Consider the following 27219-nt stretch of genomic DNA (forward strand, 5'->3'; position numbering starts at 1 on the left):
TTTTATAATAATTTTGTATTGTTCTCTGAGGTTCTCTTAAAATGTTACCAAGACTTTTACATTAAAAAAAACATCAATTTAGAAGTAATAGGCTATTTTCAGTCCTGTGTTTGAACGAACACTCATCGCTCTGTTTGAATAGGCGTGGCGGATTGTAGACTCTGCAGTAAACGCCCACTGCTATGATTGGCTAGCAGCATACATTCATTCCTCATAGATGGACGCTGCTGTGATTTAGGTCAAAAACGCATAAATACTCAGTACATATCAAACGATCTGTTTAACAGAAAGCAATAGTGATCACGTAACGAAAACGGTTACTCACACTTGTGTTGCGACATTACTGTCGGATCAAATATAGTTGGCACAGCATTGTCTTTTAGTTTCTATTTTTCTTAAAATCCTGTGTTGAATTGTGCCTTGTTTGTAAATGAATCAGTGGTAAAATGAAGTGAACAAAGGACCAAGTTCTTACTGACGAGGTCTGTAAGAACTTGAAAAAAGTTCATCAAATAAAGTTTATAGTTTGGTTTCTGCATAGACCTGCGTTTGCCGCTCTTGTCATTCACCTACTACAAGTGTGAATCGGTGGGCGGGGCTAAACAGGCAGCGATGTAGAAGCAGGTGTTGATAATCTTCTGTGGAGGCAGTGTTTAGTCACACTAATGACGTAATAAAAGTAGCACATTCCACAATCTGTCATTTTGGCAGATTGGCTTTAATATATGTTTATAGGCTAGACCAGTGGTTCCCAATCCTGGTCCTGCAGAACCCCCAACACTGCACATTTTAGATGTCTCCCTATTCAAACACACCTGATTCAACTCATCAGTTCATTAGTGAAGACTCCAAGACCTCAAATGTGAGTGTCAGATAAGAGAGACGCCAAAAACGTGCAGTGTTGGGGGTTCTCCAGGACCAGGATTGGGAACCACTGGGCTAGACTAACAAGTACGTTTCAGAACTCAAAGCTTTCAGGTTATTTTTTATAGTACAATGACCTCTTATGTCAAAAGATCAAGGCAATTTTGATTTAGCAGTTCATGACTCCATTAAACTCCAATGAATACTGTAAAAATGTTGTTTATTGTAAGTTTATTCATTTAGGATAAATGTTAAATTAAAGTTAACTAATTGAACATTATTATAAGTGGCAAATCATAAGATGGGGTTTTCAAGTTAAACTAACCCTTATTGCCTCCAAAACCTCTGTTCCCTCCATGGCCACCAGTGTTGCGAGCACCACGGTTGCCGAAAGCGTTGCCGCCTCCAGCCATCTGGCGGTAATCCCTGGCCCCAAAGCCACCAGAGAATCTGCAGAAGAAGAGTAGCGTCATGAACCTGGAAAATACATAAACCCACTGGGGACATCTGGAGAGCTTGGATGTTTGCGTACCTCTTGGGGCGTCCACGGTTGGTGCTCTTGTGCTGGTGCTCATAGGCTAGGTTCTCAAGCCAGGAAGGCACCTCCTGTTTGGCCTCCACCAAGATGTCCAGCAGATCTTTAGTGATGTTGCTGTTCTTATCATTATAGAAGGATGTGGCCAGTCCTGAAAATAAATCAATCTCTCAAACACGAGTTCCTGGCAAAAACGAGAAATGAAAGATATTTCCGAAAACAACAGCAAAACTCACCAAGGTTTCCTACACGTCCTGTACGACCGATGCGGTGGACGTATTCCTCAATGTCACTGGGCAAGTCAAAATTGATCACGTGTTTCACGTTGGAGATGTCAAGGCCACGTGCTGCCACCTATCAAGACAAAAACACAATCAGATAAATAAGCTTGAGGAAAGCCACAGGCTTCCAGTGAACTCAAACTCTACTCACAGCGGTGGCAACCATGATAGGGCAGCGCCCAGAGCGGAACTGGTGGAGAGCTTCCTCACGGTCACGCTGAGACCGGTCACCATGGATACTGGTGCAGGCATAGCCTTCGCGGTAGAGGAAGTCCTCAAGAGCATCAGCACCCTTCTTAGTCTCCACAAACACCAGTGTGAGAGAATCCTTGCCTACAAAGACAAGAATAAGTTACTATGGACAAAAGCATCTTGCAAATTAAGAAATGCTTTTGTAAGCTTAATTACAGTGGGTACGGAAAGTATTCAGACCCCCTTAAATTTTTCACTCTTTGTTATATTGCAGCCATTTGCTAAAATCATTTAAGTTAATTTTTTTTCCTCATTAATGTACACACAGCACCCCATATTGACAGAAAAACACAGAATTGTTGACATTGTACATTAATGAGGAAAAAAAATTAACTTAAATGATTTTAGCAAATGGCTGCAATATAACAAAGAGTGAAAAATTTAAGGGGGTCTGAATACTTTCCGTACCCACTGTATGTGCATTCAATGCAATATTAAACACAGCTTGCTTCTTTTCCGTAGTCGAGTTTTGGCATGATGGCATGAAAATGTAGAACACACTGCCATTAATATGTCCCACTACGTGACTTCATTCCCTCCTTTTAAGCTACTAAACAGCAACCTTCTGCTACAGTCTTTGCTTAGATAATGTTGGCATGGTAACACTGACCAACAAGACTTATCTAAAAGCATGGGTGTCTCAGTGCTGTGTTGCTATGGATATACATAAGAGCTTCAAGTCAGTCAGTCACTGTTTCTACATGTTTACTAGCACATCAATAAGTCAGTCTTTATCTCTTTAGTGTCACATTTAAAAATGACTTCAAAAAGAGATTTAAGATGCTTTTAAAAGTATTTTTAAGAAAAATGTTATTCAAAAGCAAATTAAATTATAGAAGTGATAAAAAAAAATCCCATACCACTATTTATTAGGGATGGCAAGATTCACATTTATGCATTGGCAGAAAAAGTAACGATGTGATGCATTGATTTAAAAAAAAAAAAAAAAGTGCGCACCGGACACAAGTTGGCATCTGTACCATGATGTATCGTTTATAACATATTTGCATCGGTAAAAATTTATTCATTTATATATAATTATTAGTAGATGCCAAAAAAAGTGGGCAATCATTTGTGCCCAATATTTTATATGTAGATTGATTTCTCCTCTCTAAACTGTTTCTCAAGTGCATTCTCATCACTGCTGCTATGTAAATATGACATGTCACAAAACTACGGAGACCGAGGTGTTAGAAGGCACAAATTAATTAATGACTTTGTCTGTCTGAAGTCTGAACTAAAGAAAGAAATGCGAACTATCTTTACCATATTGAATTGCATAGCATCGTATTTTTTTTCTCCATTGTATCATATTGCATTGAATCGCATAGTGTTGAATCGAAATCAGATTGCACTGCATTGTAATGGGGTGAATCGCATCTCATCGGTAGCTGCTTCATATCAATCTTTAATGTATTGTATCGTTGGCTATGCATCGAGATGCAGATCGCATCAGCCTCAGTTATGGAGATGCACATCCCTACCATTTATGGTATTAGTTTTAAAATCTAGTGTTACAATACAATAAAATCTATACACCCATATATATCATCACACTGAGTTGACCAAATCTGTTATTCCTGAAACAAGCTATCAAGGACCCGATGACATTGTCAAACATTGGCCCAGGGAAGGTGATTTACCTGTTGCATTAAGCAGGTCAAGAAGGAAGGAGCGCTTGTCATTTTCTTCCACCCAAACCACCTTCTGGGTGATATTCTCTGAGGTGGAGCCCACACGGCCCACAGCCAGGAAGATGTACTCCTCCAGAAAGTCACGGGCCAGAATCTTACAATATAAAGGTACGGATGCAGTTCTTTATTGCGATCAAAATTTTTATTTAAAATTCATAGTGACTCTCACTGGTAAGACTCATGTATGCATACCTGGATCTCTTTTGGGAAGGTGGCACTGAACATCATGGTCTGGCGAGCACCTTTAGGAGGCATGGTGTCCTGCTCCACGATACGTCTGATCTGGGGTTCAAAACCCATATCGAGCATTCTGTCTGCCTCGTCCAACACCAGGTATCTACACAGAATGTATAAATTAATTTTTCTGAACTAAGACATATTTGAGGTCAAAGAAAACCTACAATCTTTCTGCTACTAGATTCACTTACTTGCAGTAGTCTAGGCCAATCTTGCCCCGCTCCATCATGTCTACCAGACGACCCGGTGTGGCCACTAGCAGGTGACAGCCTCTTTCCAAATCACGGATCTGCTGTCCTATATCTGCGCCTCCGTACACCACACACGGGCGCACTCTGGAGCGGTAAGAGAACTGCAGAAGATGACAACAAAATTAGTTGAGGCGAGCTTAATTTAAACCAACTTTTGCTAACCTGTAGCTGGTTTACCAGAAACATACCTTTCTGGCCTCATCATAAATTTGAAGAGCAAGTTCTCTGGTTGGAGCCAGAACCAGAGAGATGGGATACTGCTTACGACGGCCGTACTTCCCATTCTCCTGCTTGAGAAAGACCAAAACAAAATGCTTTCATGACAGAAGCAGAACTTCTTTCCGTCACCAGACTCCATGCACAACTTCTGGCCAACAAAGAAATGTATAGTAACCTGGGTGCTGGCTTGGGTGGCCTGCAGTGCCTCTCCAGGTCCATCAGTGTAGATCTGACTAAGCACAGGAAGCAAGAAGGCTGCAGTCTTCCCCGAGCCTGAGAGAACGAAGCACACACGCGATGAAGCACATTGCTCTTCACTGCTCATACAGCTGCAATTTCATCCTCATGGGACAGCCAAAGCCAGACTTTGCACATTCAACCTAGTCAACAATGTGGTTTATTCTGACAAAGCCCTGCCTGCTGAGACAGGAAGTGGAAGGGGTACATTTTCAAAAGGACCAGTCACTGAACTCTTGGCATGGACTTGGGCTCACAGCTTCTCATTTTACTCAAGTCGATCAGAAAAGCATTTACTTAATCAGCGGGTCAATGTTTACATTATGTAAATGACCCACAACATAGAATGCAGCATCAGCAGTCTAAGCGGTTTCTACTAAATTCAGCTAAAGCTATTAACATTGTCAAACTGTGCAAAAAAAAAATTGATCCTAGTTTTACTTTGTCATCACATAATTGCAAACATAGTTGGTCCAGTTCAACTGGCATGCAATTTTAGACCATTTATCCCCCGGTAGACAGACACAGTGGTCTACTGTCTAATGGCCCACCTGTTTGAGCACAGGCCATCAGGTCCCTCTTGGTCTTGATGATGGGGATTGCATACTTTTGAACAGGAGTAGGCCGTGTGTAGCGGGTCAGAGTGATGTTGCTCATAATGATCTCGCCCATGTCCACATCATGGAACTGAAAGACAAATAGAAACCATCATCCACCGGTTTCTTTAGCAGCCCTCCACCTTATTTGTTTTGCCACTTGATTCAACAAGGCACTGATTATTAGGCTTACACTCTCAATATGCCCAGGACTGTTTGTTCCAGTGGCCTCCACAGGAATGTCATCATACTTCTCAAAGTTAATCCCCGTGTTGCTCCCAGAGAACAGCTCCCTGTCGTTTGGAGGGGGAGACAGAGGATAAAACAATGGCTTAATCACAGAGACAGATGGACTCAGGAGACAGGACACACTTACTGTTCCAGACGCTCATTGGGGGACAGTGGCTTTGACCAGTCCTCTTCATCTCTGGATTCTTCAACCCAACGACTGTTCCCTCCTGTTCCTCCTCCAAAGCCTCCACGCTCATACCTGCTAAGAAACATTTGTTTTTAATAAAATCACTGCAGCACAACACAATAAATACTCAATTTTTACATGATCTATTACTTCTGAGCACACTGCATTAACAGGCTTAATCAATCACCCCATTATTTAGAAAAGTAGTGCATATAACCAACAAACCAAACCATTTTAGGCATCATTTAACATGTCAATTTAGGCACCAGAAGACAGAAAACAGACAAGATAAACCAGCAGAACTTTTCAACCAGTAGAGGAATCTGGATTATTACATATCTGAGCACTTTTTGGTGGCTTTTTGAGCTTAAACACTGAAATACACAAAAATGTCAAAATGCCCATCTTGACGTGTAGCTTCATAAACAGTCTAAAGTGAACATACACAGTTGGGAAGTTGAGAACCTTTTACTTACAATACTTAGGTTAGTATTACATTTTGCCATATTATTAAAATAGGTGGTGAAAATCTGTGAAATTTCAATAGTATCTAAAACAAATGTTACAATACTGCACTCTTCCTCACCTTCCTCTTGAGCCAGCTCCTCTATCATTGAAGAAGGCAGACTTCCCTCTGTCAGAACGCCCACCAAAGCTAGTGTAGGCATCACTGTTTACCACAGAGTTCCAGCCTCCATCTTTGTTCTCATAACTGCCATAACCTGCAATTTCATCATGTTAGACGATTAAAACATGTACAACCTGCAAAACAATCACTCTTCTATAATTTCTAAGACTTTTAAAACTCTCACCTGCATTATGCATTGGCTGGTTGAAGGAACCACCGTTCCTATTTCCACGAAAGCCACCACGTCCACCTCTGTCATTACGAGGAGGTCCACGGCCGAAGCTTGCAGTCCCATTCATATGACCGTCTTGGTACCCATTGACAAAACCATTGCTACGACCGCCGTCCCATCCTGGAGAATCTTTCAAAAAGGGACAGACAGGTAGAGAACGTGAGGATACCGAGGGAATGGCTCTAATTTACAACTTGGCTTAAAGCCAAGACTGGTTTCAGTGATGGTTGAGTGAGTGGCAGATGTGAAAAAGCCAGTAAGCAATTTGCTCCTACGGCAACAAATAGAACAATTCAAGTGAGTTGCAGACCAGACAAACAGGTTCATGGCACTGCTTTAAAAAACAACAACAAACAAACAAAAAAAAAAAACACAGAAAGAACAATGGGCATCTTTGGCCAAAACGGGCACTCCTAGTGTTTACAAAACCATGTGAAAGAAAAACAACCTGTTCAGCCATCCCAGTGACTCACCCAACTATTCCTTTCTGAGAAAAATCCAGTTTAAGGAACAAAGAGCACACACACTCCAAAAATCACATCATGTGATCGTTTATAGAGCAATGTACTTCATCAAACAAGGTCGTGACACACACAAAGAGAAAAATCTTACAAGCACTAGAGCCTATACAGATGAATCACCACTTAAACTGGAGATCATTTTCTGTCCGAAAACCACCGAAAGCAGGCCAAGCCATGCCACGGTCTGATGCTCAAATTTACCAGAGCGATCAGCCCAGCTGATAACACTGGCTGCGTCCTCATTTCCGTCAGTGGCTACACTGCTGTCGGTACGTGCAGGAGAGGCTGCAAGTGACACACACACAGAAATTAGCCTGGACTGCACTCATGCATATGCATACCCACTCTTCATTACTCCAGTGAACAAAAACACAAATAACTTGCATATCCGACTTCCTCAGATGTGGTTATACCACACAACCAAACATTAGCTTTCCAAACTAACTTTAAAAGAACACAATCACTGCTGACCTACTTGCTAATCAGAAAGCTAAGGCATACTGTCAAACATACGATGAGGAATCATCAAATCACAACTATGGCAGGCAGTAAATGCAATAGAAGTCAAAGTAAACAGCAAACAATCCCTCAAGTAAAATAAATATTCACCTACACAGTCTCGCAACAAACTTGAGAAAAAAAAAAAAAACGCATCAGGAGTTGGAATGGTGTCTCTTGGCAAGTATGAAAACAAACAATTGACGTGGCAGCAGTGAAACGTCAAAGCTCAGATCAGTTGATCTTGCTAATTGGAGCGAACAACTTATGTAGTGGTGTAGTTAGAGCTGCTAACATATGCATCACTTAATGTTTAAAAAAAAAAAAAACACACGATTAAGCATTCTATTGACATGTAGCATTAGAACATGTCTCGAGGAAAGTCCACAAACTTCAGCTCAAGGGTCTAGTTAAAATGCAGTGATGTCACAGAGGGCAGACAGCAGAACAGAGGGACGATGCAGAAGTCACATGCATAAAGATATACCACATCTGTCTGGCCAGCCACTAGTGTAGGTGTGATAAAATGAGAGCTCCTGGAATAGATACCTCTGGGAACCTAAGCAGAGGCACAGGGCACTTAAAAGACACCCATTCCTTCACAACGGAGGAGCGTAAGAGCAAATCAGGTCGTTTTGAATAGTTACCGATCCTAAAGTCATTCCATCCAGTTGGATAGTTATGCCTGTGTCTTTGGTTTCCCTCAGGTTGCCAACTCTGAGGATACGGTTTGGGAGAAACTTGAGAAACAGTTTCACATTGTCAGAAGATGGTGAAATACTTAAAAGCATTCAAAGGTGTGTGTGTGTGCGCACACCATTGCATATGCATACAAGCCTCTTTCCTATGTGTTCCCATTTAAAGAGCCAATTAAAAAAAAGAGAAGAAAGGAGCAAGCAACTGCATCTGCCGGATAATCACAGGGAGCAGCCGGACAAAGCCACTAAAGCTTTGTGGACTCAGAAATGGCTCCTTCAGTTTCATAAAGTGTGAGGTTCACTCAACACTCTGAGAACTGACTTTAAACGTCTGGCCACAAAGTACTGGCTCTGAAGCAAAGCACCTTCAGAAGAACCTGACCAAGACTTACAGCTCTGTACTGGTGCCACTGAATAACCGCTCTGTCTACCAGAGGAATAAGCATGTCCTGCTGTGAAAAAACAAACAAAAAAAAAGTCAAAGTGCAGAAAAACTCAACAATTGATCATAAAGCATTGATTTTAAGATAGATCTAGTGATCATTCTTTAGTGATGAAATGGAGTGGCTCATGTCAATTGAAATGGGAAATGATTTATTGGGGGAAAAAAAAAAAGTCTCAAAGAAACTTTTTTTTTTTTAAATAGTCACAATAATCCAGGTTTGTAGTGATACTAGAAAGCCCTGAAAGACAGTTAAGTGTTTTTGTGTCAAGATGTATTTTCACATGACAGTTATTGAATCGTAGACATCCAAGAAAACATTAAAGGCACCCATTCAAAAATACCAGAGGAATAAGCATGTCCTGCTGTGAAAAAACAAACAAAAAAAAAGTCAAAGTGCAGAAAAACTCAACAATTGATCATAAAGCATTGACTTTAAGATAGATCTAGTGATCATTCTTTAGTGATGAAATGGAGTGGCTCATGTCAATTGAAATGGGAAATGATTTATTGGGGGAAAAAAAAAAAGTCTCAAAGAAACTTTTTTTTTTTTAAATAGTCACAATAATCCAGGTTTGTAGTGATACTAGAAAGCCCTGAAAGACAGTTAAGTGTTTTTGTGTCAAGATGTATTTTCACATGACAGTTATTGAATCGTAGACATCCAAGAAAACATTAAAGGCACCCATTCAAAAATTTTTTTTTACAGCAACTCAAAAGGCCAAAACTCATATTTCAAATCCTAAATATTTGCTAAATTTGCAGCCATCTGCAAATTTCCCATTTTATAAAACAATTTCTCATTTTATCCACCGTTTGTAATGTAAACCAGCATAACATACCATTTTGTGATGCGTCTTTGTTTCTCAAATGAGGAGGAATGTAACGCCCTGAAAGAAAATAAACATTCATTTTTATTATAAACTTGCATTTAAAATGTGCACTTTAAACTTCCCCAAAAAAAAAAAAAAAATGCAAATACAAAACAAAATAACTATGTGGAGGATGTTTATGCTTTGCAGGCATTCAATCTGAATGTGGTAAAAGCACTAAATGAGATAAATCACTTACGACCAGAGCCAGCACCCTGTCCATCAGCTGAGTTCAAGTCTAAGACAGCAAGCTGAAAGACAAAGAGCAAAGTGGGCCACAATTAGTACACTACCAGCTACAAATACAGTGTGTAAACAGAAAACAGTACTGAGCCAGAGAGGAATTACAAACCTGTATGACTTTTTCTTCAATAAAACACAAAAGGAGATGTTTAGCCTCAATCACCTTTCCATTTTAGTCCACATCTTTTGTTGTTTTTCATAAAAAGAAAGTAAAACATCTGCCTTACAGCGTTTGTGTTCCATTGAAGAAAGTCAAAAAAAGTTCACAACATTAGGGATGAGTAAACAATGACAGTTGTGACCACTGACAAATCTTAACAAAATTTTAAACTTTATATGTAGGCAATTTCATAACTGTATCCATTTTGAAAGTTTTAAAATGCTTTGTCACGAACACCATCTTTCAGAGGGGTAAAGTATAATTAAACAGATTTGATCACGTGACTGTTTACATCAGCTATGTAAAAAATGTCACATGAAATTAAGACCGTCTTTGTGATCATTTATATTTGACAACTGTATAAAATACAAAAACTCTTTTAGAGCCTTTAAACTAACATTTGGTCACAAATGTAGCTGCTGGCATTAAATTGGTTAATCAAATTTCAAAACGCCTGCCACAAATGTTTGGCAAGCCTTCATTGCCCTAGTCAAGCCTAAAGCCTTTGGACATGAAACCAAGAAACACTTCGAATTGGTCATATGGTGACTCATCTAGAAATTGACAACATTAGGGATGAGTAAACAATGACAGTTGTGACCACTGACAAATCTTAACAAAATTTTAAACTTTATATGTAGGCAATTTCATAACTGTATCCATTTTGAAAGTTTTAAAATGCTTTGTCAGGAACACCATCTTTCAGAGGGGTAAAGTATAATTAAACAGATTTGATCACGTGACTGTTTACATCAGCTATGTAAAAAATGTCACATGAAATTAAGACCGTCTTTGTGGTCATTTATAGTTGACAACTGTATAAAATACAAAAACTCTTTTAGAGCCTTTAAACTAACATTTGATCACAAATGTAGCTGCTGGCATTAAATTGGTTAATCAAATTTCAAAACGCCTGCCACAAATGTTTGGCAAGCCTTCATTGCCCTAGTCAAGCCTAAAGCCTATGATCATTATACCAAGAGACACTTCGACATGGTCATATAGTGAATCATCTAGAAATTGCTTAATAAATAAAACAAATATAAACCATCATCAGTCTGTTACATGTAAAAATTATTCAATCGTATCCATTTTAAAGGTTGCATTGCACAACAGGCCGCAGACTCAAATGTCCGAGAGATTTCGACGTCATGCGTTTTTAAACTGTATTTCTAACAAGACACGAGGAACTGCGGCTGTGTCTCAACACCTACCGAGGTGCTTTCCTTGACAGCATTTTTGAGGCAACGCAACGCTAAGAATGCTGTCTATAAAGGCAGCTCACTAGGTTTTACGACGTTACGCTAGCCTCCGTGTCAAAACCAAGCGATTACAGAGCTCGCGTTTTTAAACATTTTTACAGCCTACCTGCTGGTCTAGACCGTGTGAACCGTCGACGACCACATGACTCATAACTAAAGAGAATACGTGAGGATTACTCCTTTATTTCTGTGAAGCGGTTTTTTGTTGTTGTTGTTGTCTAAAGGATTTCAGCCAAGTCTCCTTTTATAACGACGTCACTTGCTCCTTTTGTAGTCCTGTCCTTCTCCAAGGGCTTTTTGTGTCAAGACCACCGTAAGGAAAAAAAGAAGGAAATGTTTACGTGTAAGTTACCCCCCTTCAGTCCTTGTATTGGCAAAATAAATCCCGAAATGTGAAGTTTCTTTCGCGATGTCTGTGTACTCTGCCCGCTGTGCCGATGGCAGCCCAGTGTGTGTGCTGTGCTGTGCTGTGGTTGTTGGCTTCAGGCTAAATGCCATTGGATCAACGAACGGAGGAAAGACGTCACGGAGACCGGAATATCGCGAGATGTAGCCGTCTCTGGGCACACCGTGTCAAAAAGACGTATTTTTGTAATGTTTTGAGCTTTGATAATCTTCCACTTTGTACACTTTGTACTGAAGAACGTTTCTTCTACTTCTGGTTGGCACTTTGATGTCCTCGTTGATTTTTATTCACTACTGTATCTCTTGAATTTTATATCTTCAATGAACGAAAAGATTACAACACGAGGAACTGCGGCTGTGTCTCAACACCTACCGAGGTGCTTTCCTTGACAGCATTTTTGAGGCAACGCAACGCTAAGAATGCTGTCTATAAAGGCAACTCACTAGGTTTTACGACGTTACGTTAGCCTCCGTGTCAAAACCAAGCGATTACAGAGCTCGCGTTTTTAAACATTTTCACAGCCTACCTGCTGGTCTAGACCGTGTGAACCGTCGACGACCACATGACTCATAACTAAAGAGAATACGTGAGGATTACTCCTTTATTTCTGTGAAGCGGTTTTTTGTTGTTGTTGTTGTCTAAAGGATTTCAGCCAAGTCTCCTTTTATAACGACGTCACTTGCTCCTTTTGTAGTCCTGTCCTTCTCCAAGGGCTTTTTGTGTCAAGACCACCGTAAGGAAAAAAAGAAGGAAATGTTTACGTGTAAGTTACCCCCCTTCAGTCCTTGTATTGGCAAAATAAATCCCGAAATGTGAAGTTTCTTTCGCGATGTCTGTGTACTCTGCCCGCTGTGCCGATGGCAGCCCAGTGTGTGTGCTGTGCTGTGCTGTGGTTGTTGGCTTCAGGCTAAATGCCATTGGATCAACGAACGGAGGAAAGACGTCACGGAGACCGGAATATCGCGAGATGTAGCCGTCTCTGGGCACACCGTGTCAAAAAGACGTATTTTTGTAATGTTTTGAGCTTTGATAATCTTCCACTTTGTACACTTTGTACTGAAGAACGTTTCTTCTACTTCTGGTTGGCACTTTGATGTCCTCGTTGATTTTTATTCACTTATTTATCACGTGTTTATCATCTATTTCAAATGCTTTCTATATATAAAGGTAAATATTTAACTCGTGAACAGGTCATTTTTAAATGATGTAAAATGGTAGAAACACTGTGTATATTTAGGATGCATAAAATGCTATCTATTAAATTAATGAAATGTACAAAATTTGAGAATACAAAATAATGGTAATAAACACAGAATTAAAAGAGAAATGTGATGGAAATGACACTGTGATTGAAATGTTCATGACTTAATAAATGACAAAAAATTTTGCGATGGACACGTAATGGACAAATTACATACACTGAGAGTGTGAGAGCCTTTTGTTGATAACAGAGATACGTTTAATGAAGCACAAAATAGCACAATGTGCAATAACATAATTTTAGACAATAGACAACGATTTAGCTATTTTAGTCCAATGCCTCTAAATATCGCTATATTTTTATGGGTGTTTTTTCAACTTATGGCACATTTAAGTCCCACTTTTCACAAGATTTTCATTGTGAACTTATTTGTTATGCATTTATTATTAATTTCTGAAAATGACACTGAATGAAATGGTAAGACTTCTGTGATGCACATGAACTGTTTGTAATTATTAGTGGACAAATTAGAGTAGTGTGCGTGCGAGAGCCTTCTTTAGGTTAAAAACAGAAAACACCACCAAAATATACAATAGCATGTTTTTAAACTACAGACAACAATTTTATCCATTTTGTCCAATACTGCAAATACAAGCAGTACAAGACCAATACAAGACAGGTGATTGACCCGATGCTGCCTCCTCATGGTTTCTTTTCATACTACCTTGTATACTTATATACAACATATGCTTGTTATTATCATTATCACGATACATACACCACGAAGTAGGTAATACTATATTAAATAACATATTGGGAGCAACTATGCTTGTGTCACCAGTGTAAGATAAAACGCTCGTTGCTTTAATTTCAGATGGTTCCCATGTTCAGCCTCTAGGGGGCGGACCGCAGACTGAACACACATCCGGGTACTTGACCCCCCTATCCCCCGCTCATTTCTCCGGAAGAAAATCCCCACTGTTCCCTTTTACTTCCTCTTTCCGTCAACGGAGTTTAGGTATGAGAAACAATCTTCTGTCTCACTGTTCAATCTGATTACAATCACCGTTTAAAGTTCACCATCCACGTATACAGCAAGCCGTATAATGTAAACATAATACTTAAGGACATATCTTTGCTCTTTTGGGTCTCTCAATATTGAAACTGAAGGTGATATTTATGATAGTAGTGATGGTGTTTCCGCGGTCATGTGGCCTAGAGAGCCGGTGACTCGGCGGAGTCTATTTCAACTAAACGAGCTTAATACATTTGTTAACCAGTGAATAATTATGCGTTGTTTTTAATCGTGCGTGGGTTCGTTAGTGTGGGTTACTGTTTTCCGCAAGCTATTCGTACGTCATTTATGAATTCATTATAGTGGCTGTCTGTGTTAAACGAATATTTATCTTAAAATTGAAATTGTTATTCCCAATTTCAATGTCTTTATTCCTTCTGTTGAGCAAAACAAGCAGATGTTAAGCAGACTGACGGCTAATATATGCATTTTCATTGCTGCCTCTGTAATGTGAGTGGTGACCATGTGAGTTGTAATGCAGAATGAAATACTGCCTCTATGTAAATATAGCATTAAAATGTCTTATTAAATGTGTTATTGCTTATTTCTACAGGCCGCAATGGGACGTGTGATCAGGGGACAGAGAAAAGGTGCGGGCTCCGTCTTCAAAGCCCATGTCAAGCACAGAAAAGGTGCTGCTAAACTCCGTCATATTGACTTCGCTGAACGCCATGGCTACATCAAGGGGATTGTGAAGGTAACATTGTGAAAAATGAAATCTTGAAAAGATCACTTGTCATCTGAAGAGGGAAGTTACAAAGAAAAATTCTGCTTTTTCCTCTAGGACATCATTCACGACCCTGGCCGAGGAGCTCCCCTGGCTAAGGTGATGTTCCGTGACCCATACCGCTTCAAGAAGAGGACAGAACTGTTCATTGCAGCTGAAGGCATCCACACTGGGCAGTTCATCTACTGTGGCAAGAAAGGTAAGGCATTTTAAGTTGAGAATTGGTCAAACAAACATCCGGTCTTATGTGCACATACTGATCAAAGTGATTGGACTGTTATAGCCCAGCTGAACATTGGCAATGTGCTCCCCGTTGGCACCATGCCTGAGGGTACCATTGTCTGCTGTCTGGAGGAGAAGCCCGGAGATAGAGGCAAACTCGCTCGTGCATCCGGAAACTACGCCACAGTCATCTCCCATAACCCGGAGACCAAGAAATCCAGAGTCAAGCTTCCATCTGGATCCAAAAAGGTCATCTCTTCTGCAAACAGAGCTGTCGTTGGTAAGCAAACATGGTTTTAGTTAATATCAAGAATTATCGTCCCTGTTTTGATTTCAGCAAATCAGTTCGAGCAAACGCACACAACCTGATTAATATTCATGAATCCAGTAGCTCATTAATCCTTAGTGCGTTTTTATTTTAAACTACAGACAACAATTTTATCCATTTTGTCCAATACTGCAAATACAAGCAGTACAAGACCAATACAAGACAGGTGATTGACCCGATGCTGCCTCCTCATGGTTTCTTTTCATACTACCTTGTATACTTATATACAACATATGCTTGTTATTATCATTATCACGATACATACACCACGAAGTAGGTAATACTATATTAAATAACATATTGGGAGCAACTATGCTTGTGTCACCAGTGTAAGATAAAACGCTCGTTGCTTTAATTTCAGATGGTTCCCATGTTCAGCCTCTAGGGGGCGGACCGCAGACTGAACACACATCCGGGTACTTGACCCCCCTATCCCCCGCTCATTTCTCCGGAAGAAAATCCCCACTGTTCCCTTTTACTTCCTCTTTCCGTCAACGGAGTTTAGGTATGAGAAACAATCTTCTGTCTCACTGTTCAATCTGATTACAATCACCGTTTAAAGTTCACCATCCACGTATACAGCAAGCCGTATAATGTAAACATAATACTTAAGGACATATCTTTGCTCTTTTGGGTCTCTCAATATTGAAACTGAAGGTGATATTTATGATAGTAGTGATGGTGTTTCCGCGGTCATGTGGCCTAGAGAGCCGGTGACTCGGCGGAGTCTATTTCAACTAAACGAGCTTAATACATTTGTTAACCAGTGAATAATTATGCGTTGTTTTTAATCGTGCGTGGGTTCGTTAGTGTGGGTTACTGTTTTCCGCAAGCTATTCGTACGTCATTTATGAATTCATTATAGTGGCTGTCTGTGTTAAACGAATATTTATCTTAAAATTGAAATTGTTATTCCCAATTTCAATGTCTTTATTCCTTCTGTTGAGCAAAACAAGCAGATGTTAAGCAGACTGACGGCTAATATATGCATTTTCATTGCTGCCTCTGTAATGTGAGTGGTGACCATGTGAGTTGTAATGCAGAATGAAATACTGCCTCTATGTAAATATAGCATTAAAATGTCTTATTAAATGTGTTATTGCTTATTTCTACAGGCCGCAATGGGACGTGTGATCAGGGGACAGAGAAAAGGTGCGGGCTCCGTCTTCAAAGCCCATGTCAAGCACAGAAAAGGTGCTGCTAAACTCCGTCATATTGACTTCGCTGAACGCCATGGCTACATCAAGGGGATTGTGAAGGTAACATTGTGAAAAATGAAATCTTGAAAAGATCACTTGTCATCTGAAGAGGGAAGTTACAAAGAAAAATTCTGCTTTTTCCTCTAGGACATCATTCACGACCCTGGCCGAGGAGCTCCCCTGGCTAAGGTGATGTTCCGTGACCCATACCGCTTCAAGAAGAGGACAGAACTGTTCATTGCAGCTGAAGGCATCCACACTGGGCAGTTCATCTACTGTGGCAAGAAAGGTAAGGCATTTTAAGTTGAGAATTGGTCAAACAAACATCCGGTCTTATGTGCACATACTGATCAAAGTGATTGGACTGTTATAGCCCAGCTGAACATTGGCAATGTGCTCCCCGTTGGCACCATGCCTGAGGGTACCATTGTCTGCTGTCTGGAGGAGAAGCCCGGAGATAGAGGCAAACTCGCTCGTGCATCCGGAAACTACGCCACAGTCATCTCCCATAACCCGGAGACCAAGAAATCCAGAGTCAAGCTTCCATCTGGATCCAAAAAGGTCATCTCTTCTGCAAACAGAGCTGTTGTTGGTAAGCAAACATGAAGGTTTTTGGTTAATAACCTATTGTGTTTCTTGCATTGCATGGTTATAAATCAGATTTGATTGATTTTAATTTTGTAAAATCCTTGGGCTTTTTTTCTTATCTTTCATAAAAAAAAAACAATTTTCTTTGTGGTGCTTGCTGTTGAGTCTCTCCATTGAAATATTCTGTGATCATAGGGATCTATAATTTGAGAATATCATTTGTGGATGTGTTCTCTAGCACAGGGTTTCTCAAATTTTAAGGGGTTTGTAACTTGAAGAGCTAATGAAAAATTTTACATTTAATTTTTTAAATTATTAAAAACATCTGAAAGTGAAATGACAGATGTTAAAATATGAACCACCTAAATCTCAAGTGGTGCTTTAAAATGTCAGGTTCAACTCTCAAAGTTTGTGAATCCCTGCTATAGCAAATGATTAGGGGTATTGGTGTATTCAATTTTGAATCTCCAAGTCTTAAATATAAACTGAAGTCTATTGCCTCTTATTAAAGGTGTTGTTGCTGGTGGTGGTCGTATTGACAAACCCATCCTGAAGGCAGGACGTGCATACCACAAGTACAAGGCCAAGAGGAACTGCTGGCCTCGTGTCCGTGGTGTGGCTATGAACGTAAGCAAACATAATTTGTATTTCTTTGTGATTCCAGGTAATTTCAGATTCTGATTTGTTGCCTAAATGCTGGTTTTAAATCTGACCCATGCTGTTTGTTCTCCAGCCTGTTGAGCATCCCTTCGGTGGTGGTAACCATCAGCATATTGGCAAGCCCTCAACAATCAGGAGGGACGCACCTGCTGGACGCAAGGTCGGTCTCATCGCTGCCCGTCGTACTGGCAGACTGCGTGGAACAAAGACCGTCCAGGACAAGGAAAACTAATGTGCATCTTCATAATAAAATGTGTCCCAACAAATTTCATTTGCCTCTTGAGGTCTTTTTCAGTTATTGTCAATTACTGTTTTCATAGGAACACTGCACAACATCAAAAGCATAAAAACAAACACTACGTTTAATCAAATTACCAAAAGAAAAGAAAAAATGTATTAGAATGGCACATAGTGCCTGCTTTTAATTTTACATTTGTAATAGGTGAATTTTTAGAAGTTACAAGGGTTCCGTCATAAAGAGTTTCTACTGTCAGGAAAAATTTAATTTTAAAGTGGTATACAGTCCTGAAAAGGTCTTTTTAAAATATTAAATAATTTTAAAGTATAGTAAAAGATATTAATATTAAAGTATCAAATTATTCATCTTGTACTCTGATCAGCTGGAAACTCACACAAAAATATAGAACTTTTGAAATCATTCCGGTCTGTAATGAGTGACAAAAATGTGTGGGAACATTAAAACAAGGGTATGGAAAGTTACAGAATCACCCATTGGTCTTGTAGACAACAAATCTTAGATACAGAATATATAACTAGTAATGACAAGAACTTTGATTTATAAAAATACATCGTTAACTACCTTCTGTGAGTCATATCCATGTCTGGGCGGCAAGACAAATTTCTAGTGTTTTTTTCAAGCAGTCCACAGTTGGGCTCAGTCTTCCCAGACTCGCTTGATTCCCTGCTGAAAAACAGTTCTTACCCTGCACATATTAAGAATGGCCTTATGGGTGTTATGTTAAGCCTGGCAGGTGAACTCTGCAACCTACCCAACAGGAAGAACAATTTAAGTGTTCTCAGGAATCTGTTGAAGTATTTGCCTTGGACTATTTGTACTATAGTGTTTACAAGATTATCTGGATGTTAACATGATTTTGTGTGCAAACATTGGGTTTAAACATAAATGTGATTAGATATTAAATTCCAAGAGATATACAGGTTTATAAGGCAAAAATAATTTCCCATAATTCAACTTAGTATTCCCAGAATTGTTGTATTCTAAGGAAAATGTGTTCATGTAGGTTTAATGGATTTTATTTGTTGCGGTGCGTCTTTTCTAATCAGAGACTGCTTAAAAAGAAGTTTATGGTTTTGGAATAGCAGTCCAAACTGGTTTAAAACAAGTTCAAGTGAATTCTTTTCAACTACAAGACCAACACTAACAGGTTTATAAGCATGTTATTGACATTCCATAAAAAGACTTGAAATATGTGCCCTGGACCACAAAAGCAGTCATAAGCAGCATGGGCATAGTTGTAGCAATAGCTTTCCTTACAATACATTATATGGGTCAAAATTATAGATTTTTCTTTTATGCCAAAAATCATTAGGATTTTAAGATCATGTTCCATGAAGATATTTTGTAAATTTCCTACCGTCAGTATATTAAAGGGGTCATATGATGCTTTTTTAAAGATCATTATTTTGTGTATTTGGTGTAACAGAATATGTTGACATGCTTTAATGTTAAAAAAAAAAAACATTATTTTTCAAATACTGTACATTATAATGTACTTGAAATGCCCCGCCTCTCAAACGCATAGTTTTCTACAAAGTCCCTCCTTCCGACAAGCACAGCCTGCTCTGATTGGCCAGCTGACCCAGTGCATTCTGATTGGCCGAACACCACAAGCACTCGTCGGAAATGTAACGCCCCTTACCATAATCGCGAGCTTCAGCTTTCAAAGTAAATGTAAAGACAGTAAATAATGTCATTAGTTTTACCATCAGCTCAAGCCCAAAAGGGGAACAGTCTCGTGACAGACACAGTGATGATGCAGTACACAAGCCGCGGTTGCAGTACACAAGCCACGGTTAAGACAGCTGACTCCACTGTGATGTGACCCTGTCTCTCTCTCGCTCTCACACACACACACGATGCACAAAACTCCGCATTTGAACAGTCAATAGCAAATACTTAAACTAATAACAAAACAGTAGCTGATACAGAAGCGCCAGATTGTCATAGCAAAGTCAGCTTCAGGGATCTTATCTATGCACAATCAGCTTGTAACACTCCAAAGAGAAAGGAAAACTTGAAATCGCATCATATGACCCCTTTAAAACTTAATTTTTGATTAGTATGCATTGCCAAGGACTTTTAGACAGCTTTAAAGGCAATTTTCTCAATATTTAGATTTTGTTTGCATTCTCAGATTCTAGATACTCAAATAGTTGTTTCTCAGCCAAATATTGTCCTATCCTAACAAACCATACATCAATGGAAAGCATATTTATTCAGCTTTCAGATAATGTATAAATCTCAATTTAGAAAAAAATGACCCTTATGACTTGTTTTGTGGTCTAGGGTCACAAAAAAGAAAAAGTGTTGACTGTCAATATTCTATGGACTATAATATAGGCAATTTAAAATCTAATACCTAACCCACCAACACACATGGTTGCAATTACATTGTTCATTTTTGTGCCAATAGAGCTGTGCACTCTACAGTAATTATAATGTACTTGAGACGATCAATACAAAACATCTCACAGCTTTGAATCTTCACAATAACAGAGACATTTTCCCGATTTCTTTTCTTTATTCTTGAAGGGCGCAATGCTTTTCTCTAATATTTCTGTGCACAAAAACCTCACAAAGTGAAAGTCAACATTGTGACTGGCTTCAGAATTCAATGTCACACCATGGCCAAAACAAAAGTCGGCAAAAAACAGGGCGAAGAACTCTGTACAGTCAGTCTTTAAAAATAACACAAGGACAAAAATGTTCCTCTTAAATCAAATTCTATTTTTCTTTTAGTGAAATACAACAAAATAAATTCTATAAAATAAAACAGCAAAATATTTAAATATATGATGGGCAGAATATTTTCATTTGCAGGAGTATTTGGTATTTTTTTCCCAACAAAATCCAAGAAAAAAAAAAAAAAAAAGCATTCAAGTTACCAATTAAATACATACAGTATCTACTGATGTTTACTCCTTTAATCCAAGAGACTTTACTAACTGAAGTTGCAACATGACTAACCAGCAGTTATTTTATTGTACAACCCTGCTTTTACGTTCACTCTCCTTAAATGAAGAATCCCCAAACCAAGGCTCTTCTCGAGTACACGAATGCAAACAGGGATCATGAAGTCAGGCGACCCACTAAATTGCCAGGAGGTCATTTGTCTGACACAAACGTCGAGACAAATAAGCAAAACGAGTTCTGTCCACTAATGTTCCAGTCATCCTGGCATAAACGGTTGCATATTTTCTTTCTAAAATTCCTATCATCAAAACCTAAGCATTTATCCCACCAAAAAAAAAAAAGCGACAGCCAAATATTTATGAGGAAACGTGTGCAATTGTAAAGCCACTTCTTACATTGCTTCGAAAACGTCAAATCTAGAAGAGCATATGAAGGGGACCAAAAGAAAACAAAGGGCTCTTCCAAATCGGCGTGGAGAAAAAAAATAAATTCGCAGAATCGCCCTTTGGCTATACTAGTTTGATGTGAAGCCATGCTAAGATGTTAGAGCGTGTCAACTGGAGCTTTCAAATTATTGAATCATTACCAGGAAAAGAAAAAAAAAAAGAAAAAGGCAATAGGAATTTCCAGAATAAAGTTGCATCATCACCCCATTCACATCAACTAAACGTCAAGATCATAACCCAACCATCCCATCGTTCACAAACTATGGCCAACTCTTGCTCACGAGGTGCCATAGCCGGTTAAGCTTCGACATGAATATAATGTATGATCAAAAGCAGAATGACCCAAACGGCCCAAACCTTACTACTGAGCATGGGATAAAACAGGGATTTTTTTTTGTCTTTTACCGTTGTATTTGCCTCTTTTTTTTTTTTTTTTCTATTTTCATAAATCTGCAGTCTCCCAACAGCATCACACACGCTGTTGCTTTTGAACAGTCAAAACATTAACGTAGTATGTACACCTCTGTCATGAGACAAGTGCGACAGGCCCATTTTATTATTACAAACAATATGCACAGTCCACTGCAAGTTACACTTTTGACAGTTAATACTGCAGAGCAGACAGTGAAGAGACTCTCCACTCCAGGGTTAGAAATTGAGGGAAGCTGAATGTTCTGGTTACACGGGCTCTGGAGTAGAGCAGCATGGTGGGGCCTGGCCTTGCTCTGGATTAGAGTATCTCGCTGGAGAACTCAGATGGAGGACAGTGTGACAACATATTGTTAGTCTTTAGTCTGGCTGGGCGGCACCTCCTCAGGGGGCTCCCAGTTCTCTTGTGCTCGTGGGCCTGGATGCTGAGGGTTGTTGACGTGCTGTGCAGCGGGGCCAGTGTACGGCTGCGTATGCGGTAGGTTATTCTGCTCAAAAGATGCAAGAACAAATCAAATTACTATATGACAATCAGAAGAATTTATATTTATGGTTTACTCCGACTTGGAGATGCCATTATATAATGACTGACGTGCATTTAAAAGGTGACTCGTGCAAAATATTCAGAGCAATTAAAAATAAAATAAATATAAACTATTTACACATTCAACGATCAAAAAGCACAAACACTCTCTAACTGGGGTAAACATGAAAGCCATTAGTCAGTGAAAACCAAGTAAAATGCAAACGAATCCAAACAATGCATGCTCAAGCTTTCATTCTTGAAAAATACTTTATTCAGCAAAGATGCATTCAATTGATCAAAAGTTAAATCGTAGTTACTTTAAATTATAATATTTGTGCCGTATTTGATCAAATAAATGCAGCCTTGAGTATGAGACTTTTTCCAAAAGCATCTAATGGACCAAAATCTTTAGCCATCTAATACTAAACTCCCAACAACAAACTTTTTCAAATCTGCAAGGTCCCAGTACAACCACTACATTGGTTTGCAGTGAAGTAAGTTTATTCAAGTCTTTGGAATGGTCTTTTCACAAATACAGGATATGGTTTAAGAGAGGTCTAAGAGTAGCATGAGGTTTGTGTGACTGAAGCTCAGTACCTGTTGAAACTTTGTGCCTGGAGAGTGAGGGTACAGAGCAGTGTCCTCTGGAGGAGAAGTGTCCTGCTCATCAAGGGCCTCCTGCTCATCAGGCTCCTAAAACAACCATCACAAATGAAGTTGAGCAGTGGATATACAATATATCTACATACAATAGAATGAAATATAAAACTGTTTGCGTCATACTAAACAGGGTTATTTGTGAATAATGTCCTCTATAAAGAGTCCCTTACGATATAAAACATGCAAATTCAATAAAATGGGAAAGTTCAAGGCTTTATTGGTTTGACGAACAAGGCAAATTGTTAGGGGGACTTAGTGAAATCCAATGACAGATGAGGGAACACTATAAATGGACAACACAAACCAAACACTCTTATACTTTAATTTGATTAAATAGTTTTTTGAACTTAAGGAAGCTTCTGATGACTGACAGGAATTTGCCCATGGATGAACTGATTAGACAGTGGCGTGACTATAACACTAAACACATTCTCCTGTGTTCTTCCTCAGAGAAAGTTAATCATCAGAATAGAATATAAAACTAACACCACATCCAAATTTGCACAGTCACACAAAAGCTTCTTAGAAGTGCAGGTTGTTTTCAGATCAGATGACCAGAACATCTTACATTCCCAAAATAAAATCAGACTCAAAACAAAAGAGAAAGAAAAACACCACCAGACACAAAAATTACCTCCAACTCAGTGCACTATAGCCAAGGCTTAGAGTTTTCGATCACTTAGCTACCACATTAAGACTTGTAGTTGCGTAGAAAAACAGTTTGGACACATTGAGATGAGGACGAAATAACAGTTGATTTTGAGGGAGGTGGAAGATGGGTCTCTGTCTACATCACGCCCTGTGAACACCAAAAAGTTACGCATATGGCACCAGTGTGGCCGGGCCATACGAGTCTTACGGTGTGCTGTTGTTGGCCTGTCACTTCCCCTGGCAAAAGTTGCTGTGTCGAGGACGGGTTCCGGCCAGCGTCCTCTTCAGATGCCACCTCGTGCTTCGTTAAGTGACACTATTTTGAAACGGCAGTTAATATTGCACACGGTTTCAACAAATTATGCATCTATGGCTGCATACATTTAACATTTGTGGCAATTTGCTACTCATTAAACTAGATAAAGAAAGTGCCTTATTTCTGCAAATCAATAAAATGGCTTTAAAAAACACATCTATGGCATGAAATCAAGTGTAAATGTAATGAAACTTAAATTTATGCAAATATCAACATTTGTAACTGCTTTGCATTATAAAAATGAAAACCTGGAAATAAGTCAAACTCAAAGCCCTATCTATAGTTAAACGTGGCTATTTAACAAAACATTTCTAGATTAGAAAAGATTTCCTTTTAAAACCTCTTAAAAATTGCTTTCCAAAGGTTAAACGTTTGATATGTGCCTGCCCATCATTATACAGTCATAGTGTGAGATTTCAGTGCCGATTTAAAAAAAAAAAAAGTTTGAATAAAGTGTTTCTCTACATTACACCAGTATTTACTGAAAGGGGTTCTTAAGGCAACCATGCAGAAATTTAAATACAAATGTAATTATTAAAAAGTCTCAACTAATGGGCAGAAGCACACATGCATGATTAGACTTTAAACTAAACATACTGGCACTAATGTTGCAGACAATGAGGGGTGGCAGGAGCCATCACTTACCTCTTCTGGACACAACTCACAGGCCTTGGCTAAAGTCATACGGGCACTGTGGGAGCGCTCCAGGAAGTATCCATTAGAAGTCTCATTGCTCTGGACAGGAGGGGACCAGTTGTTATACGTGTACTGGGTATTGCCAGTGTATGGTCTCCGTTCCAGCTCGTCACCAAGCCACTCCACTGCCCAGGTCCACTTCCTTTTTAAATCTCCATTACTCTGGAAAAAGGTAAACCATAATCAGTTTTTACATGCATTAAAAAAAAAAAAACCAAACCCATTCCCATGCAGTCTTTCATTATCAAGCTCACCTGGAGAATTTGGTAGGCCACTGAACAGTTGCTGAAAAGAGCCACCATGCATTTGATACACTGATAAGCTCTCTTTTGGTAGTGATTTTTGGAACGCTGAATGGTGTCAAAAAGCCCATCACGGTCATCAGGGATTCCCTTCAGCACATTGTGGATCCTAACAAACAAAGGAAAAGAGCAGAGCAGGACATGATTACGCATTCAGGAATTTAAGTAATCTAAAAAAAAAAAAATAAAAATAAAAAAAAGAGGTCAAGGTGCCTAAAGATTAAGGACTTCACTCCAGGAACTAAATTGTAGTACTCAATTGCCATTGTGATATTAAGTGTTTCAGGTTGTTCTGGGGCTTTTTCTTCATACGTTATTTCACAGAGACATTTGCTAAACATGAAAAGATAGACTGACCTGTGAGTCTGCCATGAATCCTCAATAAACAAGATTTGAAGGAGCAAGTCCAGGTAAGGCCTTAACTCATACGTGTATGAATATGCCACCTATGCAAAAACAACAATGTTAAGACAACCAGGAAAAATATACATAAACATGGCTAGACAATACAGCGAAAATTAATTTTTATACATTTAACATCGACATAAGTTAACAGACCGTTTACACAGATTCACAGACCTTCCAAACTCCAATAACATTATGCTACTTCAGTTTAAACCAGATGCTATTAAAATACTTGTCTAAATTCTCCATCACAATTTGCAAGAGCGGGAGACAGCAGGAAACAAGTTTAGTCCAATGATAGTCTTTAATGATATTGATCAATGATATTGCAATATTCACAATGCTGCTCAAGTTGAAAATCGTCAACATCTTTTCAAAGAGGAATGCTGGTAATCCCTCTCACCTGCCACAGTAGTTCACTCAGCACAGTGGAGGAAAACTGAGGGTTTTCCCAACAGCAGAATCTCAGCAGTTTGATAGTGTCCTCTGAGTTACTGCAGTCCTCGATAATCTTCTTCACATAACTGGTGCGCACAAACAGGATGTCCACCACCAGCTGCTGCAGAGGCATGATGGGAGCGGTGATGTTGGGGTCACCATATGGGTTTGGCAGGGGAGGGTTTCCTAAAAAATGTCAACATGTGGAAATGTCAGCTCATATCCTGGCTTGTGGTCTGGAAAAGTGTTCGTTTGCAAAGCAAATCTTTAAATTAGTGTCAACAGATCAAACTACTAAAACATTGTACTGGCTTGACAAAAAAATAAAGTGCATCTCTGCTTGTTTTTCTGCAAATGCCCTCAGCTCCAAGCAATGCCAACCTGGCACTCATGCCTGGAGATGGCTTTGTGTCAGTCAGTAAGTCCTGAGCAAGGATGAGCATCTTCATTGGGCAATGGGGACCAAAACTACATGTGAAAACCTACAGACCATTTCGTTATCAGAATGCACACATTTTGCAGCAATGTATAAAATTCTCACCATTGATTGAGGACTGCATACGTGGTGTCACATCACAGCAGCGAACCAGCTGCGAGACGACAGTATAGAGCTTTCCGAGCTCAGCATACTGGTACTTAATGGGAGGGCCGGACCCCTCATCCAGAGCCACAAGCATGAAGGTAGCTGGTACCCCAAGCTTCAACAGCTGCGTCTTCTCTGCCAAGCCTGAGAGAAAGAAATGGAGTGAGACAGGACAGCACTATAGCATGCAAGCCCATATGAATGCAGGCCTTAAGGGTGGCGAGTGGTCCTTACCAAGGTTGGCATACATGACGAAAAGGTTGAAGTACTGCTGCAGGTGACGGCCGTGCTCAGACACTTCCCTTCTCAGGAGATTAAGTACGGCACGGAACAAGTGCTCACTTAAACTCAAATTATCACAGCTCTGAGACAAAAGGACAAAAAATGTAAAATGTGTAAGAACCTTGTGGAGTGAGTTCCAAATTTTAGACATTCCCTGATTTCCCATCAATGAAGGAAGCCTAGATTGACTAGACGTACCTGACTTGAAGGTCCAGGTGAAGCAATGGGTGAAGGGCAGGGTCCATCTTGCAGGGAGAAATGTGCAATGAATACAATGAGTTTGGAGAAGGCTCCTCGAACCTCTGCACTGGGACACTCAAGCAGGTACTCAGAGAAGCGGTTCGGATATGCAAAGAGGACGTTGTGTGCAAACCAGTAACGCACATTCTTACTGTGCCGTAGCAAGATGCACAGAGCATCATACCTGAAATAAAAGAAAAGAGGAACAACTAATTGTAGATAAGAGGAATCAACTAACTGTTGAAGAACACAGGCAAGCATATGCCTGAAACTCAGAAATCACATGCTCACCAATCACTAGCAGGGCCACGGACAATTTTCTTGGTGTGGAATCCAGTACTGAAGAGAAATCTAGCAGCGAGCTGTATACTAATCATAGCCATTTCTTCTGCTTCAGGCAAAAGATGGTCTTGACCTAAAAGCCACAGAAAAAAAAAAATCGTTAATGCTACAATGACTTTCATCATCCCCTGGTATACATTATTCTGCAGAAGCAACAACAGGAGTATGTGTAATGAGGAAAA

At 39.5% G+C, this 27219-nt stretch overlaps 3 protein-coding genes and 1 pseudogene across 21 annotated transcripts in view; 2 read left to right on the top strand and 2 right to left on the bottom strand.

The window, feature by feature from the left end:
- The window catches only part of LOC107748156 (putative ATP-dependent RNA helicase an3), a 15951-nt gene extending 3490 nt beyond the window's left edge, over positions 1-12461 (bottom strand). Inside the window, exons 1-18 of one of the 13 annotated variants that reach the window (XM_016562843.1) lie at positions 12073-12461; positions 9675-9726; positions 9446-9493; positions 8554-8613; positions 6397-6573; positions 6171-6306; positions 5543-5659; positions 5360-5459; positions 5122-5257; positions 4509-4606; positions 4303-4404; positions 4055-4215; positions 3819-3963; positions 3576-3720; positions 1832-2013; positions 1636-1753; positions 1397-1550; positions 1190-1314 (exon numbers count right to left, since the gene is read on the bottom strand). In XM_016562843.1, the coding sequence (XP_016418329.1) occupies positions 1190-1314; positions 1397-1550; positions 1636-1753; positions 1832-2013; positions 3576-3720; positions 3819-3963; positions 4055-4215; positions 4303-4404; positions 4509-4606; positions 5122-5257; positions 5360-5459; positions 5543-5659; positions 6171-6306; positions 6397-6573; positions 8554-8613; positions 9446-9493; positions 9675-9726; positions 12073-12117 (2101 nt within the window). In that variant the 5' untranslated portion in view covers positions 12118-12461. The other 12 variants (XM_016562846.1, XM_016562844.1, XM_016562845.1 and 9 more) reach the window with 12 other exon arrangements.
- Positions 12462-14230: 1769 nt separating this feature from the next.
- Positions 14231-14920, top strand: LOC107748162 (60S ribosomal protein L8-like; annotated as a pseudogene).
- Positions 14921-15523: 603 nt separating this feature from the next.
- LOC107748161 (60S ribosomal protein L8) lies at positions 15524-17815 on the top strand. 3 transcript variants are annotated; one of them, XM_016562864.1, is made up of 6 exons: positions 15524-15604; positions 16215-16358; positions 16446-16587; positions 16672-16890; positions 17398-17513; positions 17620-17815. In XM_016562864.1, the coding sequence occupies exons 2-6, from the start codon at positions 16221-16223 to the stop codon at positions 17776-17778; spliced, it is 774 nt and encodes a 257-aa protein (XP_016418350.1). In that variant the 5' UTR covers positions 15524-15604; positions 16215-16220; the 3' UTR covers positions 17779-17815. The 3 variants fall into 3 exon arrangements, with proteins under 3 accessions (XP_016418350.1, XP_016418348.1, XP_016418349.1); XM_016562862.1 differs by lacking the exon at positions 15524-15604 and adding an exon at positions 16070-16126; XM_016562863.1 differs by lacking the exon at positions 15524-15604 and adding an exon at positions 16070-16111.
- Positions 17816-21595: 3780 nt separating this feature from the next.
- The window catches only part of usp9 (ubiquitin specific peptidase 9), a 32476-nt gene continuing 26852 nt past the window's right edge, over positions 21596-27219 (bottom strand). For 3 of the 5 annotated variants that reach the window (XM_016562868.1, XM_016562866.1, XM_016562865.1), the window contains 11 exons: positions 26987-27110; positions 26654-26879; positions 26408-26537; positions 26132-26317; positions 25556-25776; positions 25105-25193; positions 24700-24856; positions 24395-24607; positions 23642-23749; positions 22720-22815; positions 21596-22087 (listed from right to left, as the gene is read on the bottom strand). In XM_016562868.1, the coding sequence (XP_016418354.1) occupies positions 21950-22087; positions 22720-22815; positions 23642-23749; positions 24395-24607; positions 24700-24856; positions 25105-25193; positions 25556-25776; positions 26132-26317; positions 26408-26537; positions 26654-26879; positions 26987-27110 (1688 nt within the window). In that variant the 3' untranslated portion in view covers positions 21596-21949. The remainder of the gene's footprint in view (positions 22088-22719; positions 22816-23641; positions 23750-24394; positions 24608-24699; positions 24857-25104; positions 25194-25555; positions 25777-26131; positions 26318-26407; positions 26538-26653; positions 26880-26986; positions 27111-27219) is intronic. The other 2 variants (XM_016562869.1, XM_016562867.1) reach the window with 1 other exon arrangement.

The sequence above is a fragment of the Sinocyclocheilus rhinocerous genome, unplaced genomic scaffold, assembly GCF_001515625.1.
Source record: "Sinocyclocheilus rhinocerous isolate Xijiao unplaced genomic scaffold, SAMN03320098_v1.1 scaffold289, whole genome shotgun sequence".
In the NCBI taxonomy this organism is placed as follows: domain Eukaryota; kingdom Metazoa; phylum Chordata; class Actinopteri; order Cypriniformes; family Cyprinidae; genus Sinocyclocheilus; species Sinocyclocheilus rhinocerous.

Bases quoted from the DNA above. Each gene is read 5' to 3' on its own strand.
- LOC107748161 (XM_016562862.1), top strand. From the start codon at position 16,085: ATGCATTTTCATTGCTGCCTCTGTAATGTGAGTGGTGACCAT. The intron at 16,588-16,671 runs GTAAGGCATTTT...GGACTGTTATAG, and splicing joins CATCTACTGTGGCAAGAAAG to CCCAGCTGAACATTGGCAAT. The intron at 16,891-17,397 runs GTAAGCAAACAT...CTCTTATTAAAG, and splicing joins TGCAAACAGAGCTGTTGTTG to GTGTTGTTGCTGGTGGTGGT.